This window comes from Populus euphratica, unplaced genomic scaffold, assembly GCF_000495115.2.
Source record: "Populus euphratica unplaced genomic scaffold, PopEup_1.0 scaffold1481.1, whole genome shotgun sequence".
NCBI lineage: Eukaryota > Viridiplantae > Streptophyta > Magnoliopsida > Malpighiales > Salicaceae > Populus > Populus euphratica.
In genome coordinates, this window is record NW_011501329.1 from 34,266 (window position 1) to 46,876 (window position 12,611).

General features: G+C 36.2%; 1 protein-coding gene across 3 annotated transcripts; it reads right to left on the minus strand.

Annotated features, from left to right (window-relative positions):
* Positions 1-565: 565 nt before the first annotated feature.
* Positions 566-10,868, minus strand: LOC105117691 (uncharacterized). 3 transcript variants are annotated; one of them, XM_011015438.1, is made up of 14 exons: positions 10,252-10,868; positions 9,349-9,421; positions 9,109-9,239; positions 8,590-8,979; positions 7,171-8,483; positions 6,625-7,037; positions 4,915-6,539; positions 4,688-4,839; positions 3,861-4,021; positions 3,124-3,284; positions 1,893-2,742; positions 1,667-1,788; positions 1,442-1,547; positions 566-1,106 (listed from the first exon to the last, which is right to left on the minus strand). In XM_011015438.1, the coding sequence occupies exons 1-11, from the start codon at positions 10,429-10,431 to the stop codon at positions 2,548-2,550; spliced, it is 4,794 nt and encodes a 1,597-aa protein (XP_011013740.1). In that variant the 5' UTR covers positions 10,432-10,868; the 3' UTR covers positions 566-1,106; positions 1,442-1,547; positions 1,667-1,788; positions 1,893-2,547. The 3 variants fall into 3 exon arrangements, with proteins under 3 accessions (XP_011013740.1, XP_011013741.1, XP_011013739.1); XM_011015439.1 differs by having other exon boundaries at positions 566-1,093; positions 1,442-1,788; XM_011015437.1 differs by having other exon boundaries at positions 1,442-1,788.
* Positions 10,869-12,611: the final 1,743 nt, after the last annotated feature.

The window sequence follows — 12,611 nt, forward strand, 5'->3', positions numbered from 1 at the left end:
ATTTAAAAATACATAATATATAGCTCAGTATTTAGCCCGCCCTTTTTTTCTTAGTTAATATGGACTTCTGCATCATTACTTGTAGAATTGTGGCGTTCTAATGGCATTAAAATAAAAAGAAAAACGAATAAAATAAAATGGTATAGCTGACTTCGAGTGATCAAAACCCCAAAATTCGGGCATCATGGGCGTTCATTGAAAGGGTATTGGTATAGCTGACTTCAATATGTAGAAACCCCACAATTTGTTGCTTTACAAAACTTGCCACGCCATATGGGCGACACTTCTCCCAGTATGATTTTGATTCGATGATAAAAGATACCTTCAAAAATAACTTGAATTTAAACCTACACTAAATCTCCTATTTGAACAGTATTAAAGATACACACATCTCCAGCATCGACATGAGACATACAACATAACTTCAAAAATTATACTGTGTTGACGACAGCGGGGTTGGATGAATTTCAAATGCTATTCCAGTCATTCCCTGCTGCTTCTCCCTTCTTATTTAAAAGCCAGTCTTTGAACATTTTTTATGCGATATCAGCTTGTAAACAAGTGATTTCTTATTGCAACGCCCATTAAAAACTCAACAATCGTTCCTCTACAAGTCACCCTACAACAGCTTGAGAACATATTTCTTATACCAGGAAAAGATTTCATTTTTTTTAAGGAAAAAAAAAGGCAAAAAACGAGAAAGAAATCAATTTAGCAAGTGAGACTCACCTCGAAACATCGGATTCTCTCTTTGTTCATGGCCTCCATGCATCTAAGCAAATCCACGAGTGAACAAACAAAATTCCATGCCCAAGCCGTTTTTTTTTTTTTTTTTTAATTTCCCTCTCTTTATTCAAAATCTTTTGCTATGATACATGTGTTGAAGTGGGTAAGCACAAAGATCAGCTGGGATTGGAATGGAGATGTTGGTGAGAATCTCATCATTCATTAATGTACAACGGATTATGAACATGGCTCCAGAGTTACAAAACAATTGAGATGCAGGGAACAAAGGTGGGGGAGCATAAAATAAACAGCACAAACTGAGACGGATAGTGCAAGAACCAGACTGCCACTGCCACTGCCACTGCCCCAAATCACTGAACCTGAAAATAGAATTACAGCTTAGAGACCACTAAACAAGCCACAGAAAAATCAAATTGCAAGTAGTTTCCGACCACTGCCTGCCTAATCAAGAGGAAAGTTGACTTAGTGCAATTTGCAAGCTCTGTGGAATGGAGTGAATTATGAGAGATTTAACTGATTAGGTCACAGTCAGAATTTATTGATGGATTACTACAACAATAGATAGATTCATTTCCAAACAACTACGTTTGCCAAAAAAATGGACCAATAAAGGAAGAGTTGCATTTTCATGATACAATTATTTAACTTCTATAATTTGTCATGATCAATTAGAAATTGGAGAGAATTGCTTTACCTGCAGTCTGCATTCGCTGCCTGCTGGTTTAGAATGAAACAATCCCTCGGGAACAACCAAAAAATTCCCTTTAAGATAACTTGATTTTACATGTACATAACAGCCACTGCCAAGGAGTGCAGGAGACAGGGAGGGAGTCAGGGATCATACAGTATACCAATAAACAATCCAACTAAATGCTCACAACTACCATCACTCCACAAACCTTTTCGGACATAACCTCACCTCATGCAACAGTAATGTCATTTTTTCCACTATGAAACTATCCAACTTCTTCCTACTATCTATCTATTAACAAATGGGAAAAAGAGTTTCAAACTGCAACTACAAAAGCTCAACAAGGTAACCTGCAAAACCATATGAAAAATAGAATAAAAATTGATGATACAGAAGAAAGGAAAACAAAATATTGCTCATCAAATGAAAAAAGGAAACGAATTGCATAGCCAACCTGAGAATGCCCCATCATTTTTACATGGTGCTGTACCAAAGAAAGTGTGGTCTCTGATAGTCAAATCATGATGTTAGCAACATATATTACAGTTTCCAATCCTCAAAATATCTTTCGATGAGTTGTGAATAGCAAATTAACACTATGGCAAAACAAGAACTCCATCCCGGAAAAATAAAAAACAATCTCCATAAAGATGGGATCCTCTGATTTCAAAATTCTAAAATCCCATGTAACTTTATAGTTGGGGATCTCTACTCTCATTCCATTATTTCTTGAACCACAATCATTTTGGACCACAAAACTTCCTTATTTCTACAGGCTCCGAATTCTGCAGAGTCTTGTGAATCAATTGTCCTCGACACCAATCTTGAATGGCTTATAAGTGAGGTCATTGTCTGAATCAGAGAGCAGCTGAAGTATGATTACAAAAGGACATGCTCGAAGTTCAATATTATCCTGCAGTATACACATGTACAAAGAGCACTGAGCTGGCATCTTGTTGATAACTGATCCCTCAAAAAGACATATCAAGTACTGCAACGGAGAGATCAGGTTGCTTTTTTGCCTTCCCTAAAAGGCCAAATCCCAAGAATACACCAACCAAGCAAAACTTCCTCGAAGGTTGTTATCATCTCATTTAACAACTGGGCTCTTAGCGGCTTATAGCTTCAATTGCAAGCCGCACCATTCGTAGTAGTCCCTCGACATCTTGGAAGTTAAAATCAAGAGCTGTTTTAATGGAAGAAATGCCCTCTCCACACGGGACTTCTCTAAAGCTGGCATTAGCTGCTGCAAAAGCAAGGCGTGATTTTCTAGAGGCTTCCATTGCAGAATTTACATCCTGTGCCTGAAAAATCACATTTTATGATGCTAATATTCCTGACCATTTCATACAGATGTAAACTTTTGAACCAAATAATGGAGCACCAGCTTCTGTAATATATGACAGCAAAGTTTCATGGGTTGATTGACTCAAACAGACACCAACAAGTGACAATTTCATGACATATGGTGCATAACGAGAATAAATGTGATGCTCTTGTACTGGAAAGGAAGCACTAATCAACATAGGTGTTTCCTATCAAACTTTCTGTATGTTGTAATCAAAATATGTTCCTTGGCCAATATCTTTATATTCCAACGCTCAAAATTATGTTTTAAAGCTCCCTCAATGAGATAATTAGAGGACAAGAAAAGCTTTTTCCAACACAAAATCTGAAATACTTACAAATCTGAGCAACCGCAAAAAGTTGGGACGATTACGAGCAGCAATAATGTGACTTCCAGTCACTTGAGGAGAGCCAATACCTTTAGTCAATGGAACTTTGTCTGGTGTTGTTGTGTGATTCAGGTTATCAATATCAGAGGCAGAAGAAGAAGGTGATTCACCTATAAATTATGAAAGAATGGCATCACAGCAATTCACAAGTACCCATTGAATGCCCACATTAAGTATTTGGAAAAGCTAAGAGCCCAAAGAGTGACAAAATGTTTATATGACAAGAGAAATAAGAGAAATTTCAATCAAGTACCTTGGGATACAATACTAATACATGACAGCATATATCAACATAAAATCATAAATTCAGCAGGCATAAGATTTGGACAACCTTTCTTGAGTATCAAATGATTCCTATGCAAAATGCAGAAACTGGGAGCTGAATATATTGATTCATCAAAAAACATCACACTGAAATCACATCTGTGTGTCTCAATAAACTGTTCTTGTGTAAGAAGGTATGAAGTCCAAGAGGTCTGATTCAAATCAGTGTTTTATTACATATGATGACAACTTACAAATGAATTATGACTAAGTTTGGCATTTCCATAACAATGAAGTGCCAGAGGTGGTTTTGTCACATAGTAAATATTGTAAACCCAAACACAACTCCCAGGGAAACAGTGACCAATAGTGGTGTTACAGTCAAGAGATCAAAGTAGAGATCATTGCATGTTTCAAATTACCTGGAGGAATAATTTGTAAAGCTATCTGCAACTCATGCCGATCTCTATTTGCACTAGTATGTGAGGAATAAATTGCCCTCATGTATGCAACCTCCATGCATTTGTAGGCCAGAGCAGCAGCAGCCATGTCTTTGGACTTCTCGTATTCATGGGCGCAAAACCTAACATATCACGAGGTTTAGCAAAGGAAGGCAGTAAGGAGGCTGCAATAACTCATTTATTCCATTAGAAATGAAATCGTCAATGGAAAATGCTAACAATTTTTTATTAATAATGAAAAAAACTCCTGAGTTAGATAACAAGTTTGAGGAGAAGTCAAAGCACAGACAAATAAAAAAAGGACAGCTAAGAGCCTTAGTTCACATAGTATGACACAAATGCCATGTAGTTTAGTCATGAAAGTATTTCCACACATTACCCAAAAAGGAACAAATACAAAAACACTAATGCAACAAATACAAACAATTGTTGTTTCAATTACCACGTGGAAAAAGTGTTCTGCAGCTAAAAAAGGAAATAAAAACATCAACCAAGAGGCCAGGTTAACCTAAGCCATGTGCCATTTGTGGTCGAATCAAAGTTAAAATGTCAAATCCCAACAGAGTGAAAACAAGCAAGAGACGCACAAAAATGGTACCAGCATTTCCAGCATCTATTTGGCCAGTTCTAGGTTTCTAACTGTTTAAACAAATAGAGTCACCTTGTTGCAAGTTTAAAAGGATAAACTAACAAACAAAAAAGGCATCATTCCATGGTTCTAAAAACATTTAAACCCCCCATCCCATCCACCAAAAGAACACACTTCATCAAGCTCCACACTGACTTACTCGCACAGTTTTGCAGTGCTACTGTAAACTTGCATTGGCTCTCCATTTTTGGCATTCTCACCACCACAGGTTTCCAACAGAGATGCTCCATGAAGAAACTTCAGAGCTGCCTCAAAGTAAAGCCTTGTACTCTCAAGATTGGACCCAGAGTTCTGCAGAAGGTAACCAACATTGGAAAGAGTTGCATATTAAAGAAAACAAATTCTTAAAAGATAAACATTAGAAACCTTCAGACGATCAGCCATGTGTTTCAGATTTTTAGCTTCTTTCAAAGCATTGTTAGCAGCCTGACTGAAGGAATCCCTTTTAACTGCACCTGAAGCATCATGATCCCTGACCCTGTGCCCATTTGATGAGGCATTTCTGGAACTGCTGTGATGGTGATGCATCCCATTTGGATGATCAACCTCTCGAATCTGTTTCAACCCTTTCAATTCATTATCCCCAGCAGAGGCATTTACAGCCAACATATTTGCCCTGTTTCCTTCGTGGGACCCAGGATTTGGATAAGGGCAATCAGCAAGTGTCTCATTTTGAGCTCTTCCAGAAGAAGGCTCCTCCACACTCTGCTTTGCAATAGAGACTGTATCATGGTTTCTGGTAGCATCAACTTTAACATCCAAATAACTGGGTACTCCAACATTTAACTGATTCTCTCTTTTGCTATTATCACTCAACAATTGTCCTGCAGAGTCCTTACCAACATGTTTATTCTGATTTTCCTCAGATTTGATCCCAAGCTTCACTTCGGCCTTGTTTTTGCAATTTGTTGGTTTTACTTCACAGGCAGGTGCTTGTGCATGAAAGGAATTAGAAACTTTAACTTCATTTTCAAACTCAGAATTAAAATTCCTATTCTTGTCTTTGGACTGTGAAGAGGAACCATTTCCAGACTTCCTTGGATGAGACCCATCAACAAGATGGTGTTTTTCTATTTGTGTTTTATCATCAAGGGATGGATTACTCCCACCATCGTCTTCCCCGTCAAAAAATCTTCTCAGGCCACCTAGGGCAAAGAAACCAGCATCAGCAGAATCATCTTTCTTGGTGACATTCTTTCTTGCTGATGCAAGTTTTTCTGGCTTTGAAACTCTCATAGGTGATGATGAAACTGATTCTACTGGTGAACCTTTTGCATCATGGAAATTGGCTTTGGTTTTGTGGGAGCTAGAAACTTTGGAAGAGCTAGAAGTAGCTGCCAGATGTAACAGTCCCGAGTCCCTCTTCAAAGAATCCACACCATCCAAGCTCTGCTGAGATAGGGTGCTCCCTAGGTCATGTCCTTGTTGCTGATTCTTTCTGTGACTACCTTTTTTGTCTATCCTACCATTGCTTTTACTTCCACTGGCCTCCTTCCCTTCGGACCTGGATACTCTGGCCTTCTTACCTTTCCTGTAGTCATTTCCATTCAACTCCTCCTTGGCCAAGATATTACTATCCTGGATATGATGCCCAGTGTTTGAAAGGGAAACATGATAGGGTTGGGCATCATAACTTTCCTTCACTCTCCTTTTCTTTGTATCTTTGTCATCACAGTGGCCCACATCCACAGACCCATTATCCAAGGAAGTGCAGGCACCATCCTTTGTTTTTCTAGAAGAAAGTTGAGCCCAGTCATTTTGATCATGCTTTATGTTCTTAAAAGAACAATCGTTGTGTTTGGGAAGATTCTTCCCTGATGACGTAGTAATCAAAGCATTGCTTGAAGTAGGACCCACCTTTTCAATTGCCCCACCATGGTCAGATGTCCAATCTTCTGGCAAATCTTCAGTTCTAATTTTCTTAGCAGCTTTAAAAGAATCTTGATCAAGATCTCTTTTGCCTTTCCCCTTTGATCGCTTAGAATTACCACCTGAGTGTGTGTTAGCAAAGAGGTAAGTTTTACGCTTCAAGAAACAGAAGTTTTAAGGCACAAAAAGCTACTTTAAATCCTATACCTCGGTCAGAACAAACGTCCAGTCCTCTGTGCTTCTCTCTCTGCTTATGTTCGAGTTTCTCCACAGCTAAATGGCTAGACTTGCTCAGTGTCAAGGAATGGGGTTCAGTTACCAAAGGAGATGGTTTCACATCATTTAAGCTTCCATTTGTCGCCGATACCTGTAAGCTCTTCTTTGCAGGGTTTGACAACTGAATAGGTCCACCTTCTTTATATGTTATATTTGGTAACTCCTTTAAACCATGCTTTTTTCTAAGCCCAACATGTGAATCAAGATTTTGGTGGCTCTGATCAGCATTCCAAACATCAGCCATGGCTACTCCAGATATATTCCCACCAGAATTGTTTTGTTTAAGAGACCGAGTTGAAAGTGTTGTTTCATCCTCACTAAAACTACACTGGTTCATACCAGGCCTAAGGCATTTATGATTTAAAAATCAAACATCAGAAGATGAGGAAGATGCATTAAACCAGCAGATTTTATTTCTAACTACTCAATAGGATTTGTTGTTTCTCTGCAATGTGTAAAATGTAAAAGGGTACTTACAGCCAGTCAAGCATGCTACACAGCCATTTTTCAGGCAGGTCATCAGGGTTTGTACGAGGTGGAAGAAGCCGCCATTTTTGACACTTGTCACAACAGACCCAATTATCTTCACCAAGAGCAGTATCAGGTATGGGCCCGTCTCCATTGTGCACAACTCCAATTGATGCAGCTTTAGGAAATGCTTCAGATGTTAACAGCTTGTCCACTTTCTTACTGCTTGATCTTTCCTTAAACATGCTGTTACTTCCATGCGTGCTCTTTTCAACCATTTCTAAGTCCCCCAGCTTATCATCATAATTCTTCACCAATGGACTTGTCTGGATTTCTTCTTGTTCTAGTTCTATGTCCCCAAAAAACTCTCTGTATCTATCACCAGGTTTTCCAGAATTCTTTTTTAATTTCAAATCCTCTGACTCCCCTTTAGTTGTATGTTTGTCTGCACAACTGATCTTCTTATTTTTCAGTGACAAAGATGAGCCAACCCTCAGACTCTCCTTTGGTGCCTCGGCAACTACATTGCCATGACTTTGACTTCCCTTTAGTTTCTTTTTTCCCTCAGAACAGGACTCCTTAACATGAGGTAACTTCATACCTTCCTGTTCATAAGGCATAGCTTTCTCATCAGCATTCTGTTTGGGAGGTTCTGATGGAGCCTTTCTCCCCTTGGAAACATTTGAGTCAATTTTGACTGATTCATAAGGCTTTTCTCCTTTGCAATCACCATCTTTCTTTGGGGAGACTGACTCACTGCAAAGTGTGCTAGTTTTTTTATCTTCCCAAACCTTTCCCAAGGACTTGGATTTGGAATTATTGATCCAGCCATTCTCCTGGATCAATATTGGCACCAGCGAGTCCTCTTTAGTAAGACCAGAAAAACCTTTGTCACTCATCACTCCCTTGGACACATTAGATGCCCTCCTTCCTTTTGAAGTGCCAACAACAGCAGAATATGAATTTGACAAAAGTGGAAGCTTTAAGGTGTTCGAAACAAGCTCCTCACAAGCAAAAGTGTCAAGTTCTGTCTCCTTTGATATAACACCACCATTCCCAGAATCCTTATTAACATTGCTGTTGGATTCTGCTGAAAGTTCATTTCCTGCTATTGACTTTATCTTCTTCTCTCCAAAAATTGTCCCATCACCCTTCACAGAGCTAGACCCATTCACTACAATGCAAGAATTTTCTGTTCCGAACCTTGGAACAGGCAAGCATTCACTGTCTTTGAGTAATTTTTCCTTCTCTTTCAAGTGGATTAGATCATCAGGAAGAGGTGATAGCAGCAGAACTCCAGGCACAGGAAACGATGTCATTATCTGCTCAATCACAAAATCAAACCAAATACATTCTCATCATTGCCGAGTTCCAACACAAAGTGGAGTTGTACATGACAGGTTAGAAACTTTCAGGGAGAAAATTTACCTGAAGAATATGAGCAGGAGATTCAAGACGAGCATCTTGAGGTTCATGAGACATCTCGTCACTCTCAGAGGGGCTGTCATCCAGTGAGGAAGATGGTGAGACATCAAGCCCAAGACCACTGTAGATGGCAGCATTTTTTTGTGTTGACAAGTTATCGGAACCCACTTTGATTCGAACTTTCAGCATTTTCTGGTCTGGTAAACTAGCACATTTCCTGTTTACAGATTCATCTCTAGGAACAACTTCCTCAGCAAATTGAGTGGATGGCACATTTGCTTCTTGTTTAACAGACTCGTTCAAGGAGGATGATGTTTTCAATACTGTGGAGGAAGGTTCAATTCTTACTGATTGAGATGCAGTTGACGAAGATACAGAGCTATGGCGACCACCCTATTTTAAGAACAAATAATAAAAAGTTCAAGATAGTAACTCCAAAGTCAACAAAAATTTAGCTAAAGGTTCCTTCTTGAAATCAATTATTAACTAGTGATATGCTCAATAATGAAAACATATATCCACCTCCAGTTGCAAATGATTTGGAGATCTAGTTGCATTGAAGTGTTGAATTTTTGGTGAGGTTCTTGGGTGAGACCAAACAGGAGACCGCTGATATGTAGGCAAAAATGAACCATAACTACCAAACTTGGCCCCTGTAGAAATTTGAAAATCCCAGAACAATAAATATCATAATACAAACTCTAATTTTACACAGTTGTTTTTTGCTGCTGAAACTCCACCTTCTGCAGTATATTGACTTACCCAAATTCTCAGCTGAAACTCCACCTTCAAAATCTTTTTGAAAGTGTCCCAAGACATCTTGTAGTTTCTCACCCTTGAAAAGGAAAGAGGGAGAAGCAAGCAGTTGCATATCAGGAAAGAAGAAGAGTACAAATATACACAGGTATAAACTGACAGAACAGCAAATAATTGAAAGAGCTGCAACCTTTGGAATAAAAAACACTCTATACATCTCATGTTTGTATACATAGGCGCCACAAATTTCAACTAGGCAATTAAGTGTCAGGGAGCTATTATAAGTGAATTAAGAATGTTGACTCCTGGTTCTAATCGAGATACGAAAATCTAAAATTCATGAATTCAAAATTTCGATAATCAGTCACATGCTGCTCAAATGACAAACTAAAGTTTTCAAAAGGTTCATTTTCTGGAACTTGCTTGTATTCGCATAGTCCATGCAATCCCACATCACTGAATCATAACCAAGTACATCTTTATAATAATTGAACAAGCTCAGCACATATTTCATGTCTCCACAAGAATGAAGCTGCCAAAACATTCACTTTGTAGATCAAACTAAACCAAAACACCGTGTTTAAACATCTAAAGCCAATAAAACCCAAGCACTAAAAGAAAACCTACTATTTTCATCTACCCTTCCCTTCCAAAATCCCGAGCAATTATGTTCTCAAGGACCAGAAAGGACATATTAATCAGATAAAAATTACCAAACTCAACATTGCAAACAACCAGAATTAAGACTTAAACATCATAATTTGGATCTAAAGCACAAAAGAACAACAACAAGAAATAAATTCAACAGATGATATAGAGCACTAACAAAACAAGACTTTCACAAAATTAAAATCAAACTTAAATTATTCTCACAGACATATTACAAAGAAAGAAAAAAAAAAAACTTACTATGTAAGAGAGAGCAATATCAGGGTCAATGCTCTCATCATAATCATCATCATTGTTGGTGTTAATGTTATGGTAAGAGCACGCTTCCCCTTCTTCAAGCTCAGTATCTTCCATCTCTCTCTCACTACCAAACCCTAACCCTAAATCCTCTCTCGCATCTCTCCTCCCCAAAGAAATCATCAAACGACAACTACAAAATGTTTAAAAAAAATCGAAAAGTAATTTAAGCCCACAAATCCATAAATCTCTCTCTACAATACCAAACAGAAAAACAAAGCCAACCCATTTGACGAAACCGAAAACCCACCAAAGATTTCCAGTGAATTAGACCCGATCACTAGATTCAAATCGGTACCAACCGATGTTTGAATTTTTATTCTTTTTAAGAACTAATTATTAATTAAGATTTTAAACAAATGATATCGGTAATAAGAACAAAAAGAAAAGAATTTGGTTTGATTTATTGGGTTTGGGTTTTCGATAGGGTGCGATCTCTGTAGCTGGAATCAATTGCCCAACTCTCTCTCCCTCTCTCTCTCTCTCTCTCTCTCTGGATTTTGGTGTCTACAGCAGCCGCGGCTTTTCTTTGTTTTTTTTTTTTCACATTCATTTTTTTGTTTATTCTTCCAAGGAAAATGTTTGTTTAAATTATTTATTTATTTACTTTGATAAAATAAAAAAACTAAAAAAAGGAGAGAAACAGAGCGATCTAACCAGAGACTGAGGAAATAGAGACTAGTGTTTACTATTTACTCTCCGTTTTTTTATATATTTATATTTTGACCTCTGCAGCTTCTCTTCTTCTTTTTACTACGCTTCCTTTGAAATTTTTAAGACCATTTTTGCCAAGCCCACCAGTCTCAAGTCCTTCGACTTTCAATCCGAGTTTGAAATATGATTTTTCACTCTTTTTTATTTTTTGTTAAAAAAGACTCAATATATTGTGGAATTTTTACAATTTCGTAGGTCATTTATAAACTTTCATACCATGAACACAATTTATTTAGGCATTTTATCACTTGATTATATCTAAAATCAATGTCTCTATCGGATTTGATTTTAGTTGTTAGAAGATACAATTGGTCCAATTTGGACTCGGAAGTTGACCCTTCCAATTCTTAAATTCGTATCTTCACTATTTTGAAATGTAAGTATGAGATTGCTTGAAAAAAATATCAATTATTGCGCGCACCAAAATGCATCCTTAGAGCCTTATTAAAATTATTAAAGCAAATCCAAATTGTATATAATATATTACAAAACTTATAAAGAGTTTTTTTATTATATTTGTCATCACTAATTTTTTATTTTATTTTCAACATATTTTTTAAAAAATTTTAAAAATATAAAAATATCAAAATTCATAAAAAAAAATATGTTTTTGACACCATTTGAATAATTTCTGGTTATTTTGTAATTTTTAACCATTTTGTGTATTGTTTTTGTATTGAAATATTTTTTAGAAAAAACTAAGTAGAAAAAAAAAGAAAAAAAAATTAATCCAACAAAAATAGTTTTTTAATAAAAATTAATCCAACAAAAATAGTTTTTTAATGAGTAAAACGTAATTGAAAAAAAAAATAAAGAATAATTTAGTTTAAAAATAATAATTCTGAAAAAAAAAGAATAATTTAGTTTAAAAATAATAATTACAAAAAAAAAGGGAAAAAAGCAAAGTTGTCTCATGAAGGGAAATTCTTTATAAAAGTTGAAAAATAAGGAAACTCTTTACAAAATTAGAGGACCAATTATTTTTATATAAAAAAACATTGATAAAAATAATGATTGATTAATTAGTTTAAAATAGTATGGTCTAACTCTAGTCCCTATCTTTAGAATTTGATTAATGAAAAACTGAATAATAATAATAAAATTATCCTTGTATTAGTTGTTCTATTAATGGTTAATTAATCTAGGATGAAATAATATTATTCCAGGTCTTATCTTATCTTTTGAATGTTAGTTATCAGGTATTATAATCAATTAATATTTGATCAATAAATTAATTATTTTTATTAATTATTAATTAATTTAGGATGATATGGTTCAATATTGAATCATGAGAAGTTAATAAGTAAATAATAGTACAAATTAATACATGCTTTAGGATATTAACCAATAAATTTTTTAGTCACCCCATGATCACTTCAATTTTGACAAAATCAATTCAATATTTTTATCATTTATTAAATAGCCTAGAATGATACGGTCTAATAGCAAGTTCTATTTTCCAGATGTTGCTTAATGGATAATATGAATTTTTCAACCGACAATAAGCCTTATGTATAGGTTTGAACATCATTTCCAAATAATGTAGGATGGTAAAGTCTAATAGCGAGCCCTCTTCTTTGAACATTGTT

What these genes read in the sequence shown, in the direction of transcription:
- LOC105117691 (XM_011015438.1), bottom strand. Translation starts at nt 10,431, where the DNA reads ATGATTTCTTTGGGGAGGAGAGATGCGAGAGAGGATTTAGGGTTAGGG. An exon ending in TGTAGCATGCTTGACTGGCT is followed by an intron (nt 7,038 to 7,170) that starts GTAAGTACCCTT and finishes TAAATGCCTTAG; the next exon opens with GCCTGGTATGAACCAGTGTA. An exon ending in AGCACTGCAAAACTGTGCGA is followed by an intron (nt 4,022 to 4,687) that starts GTAAGTCAGTGT and finishes GTGATATGTTAG; the next exon opens with GTTTTGCGCCCATGAATACG.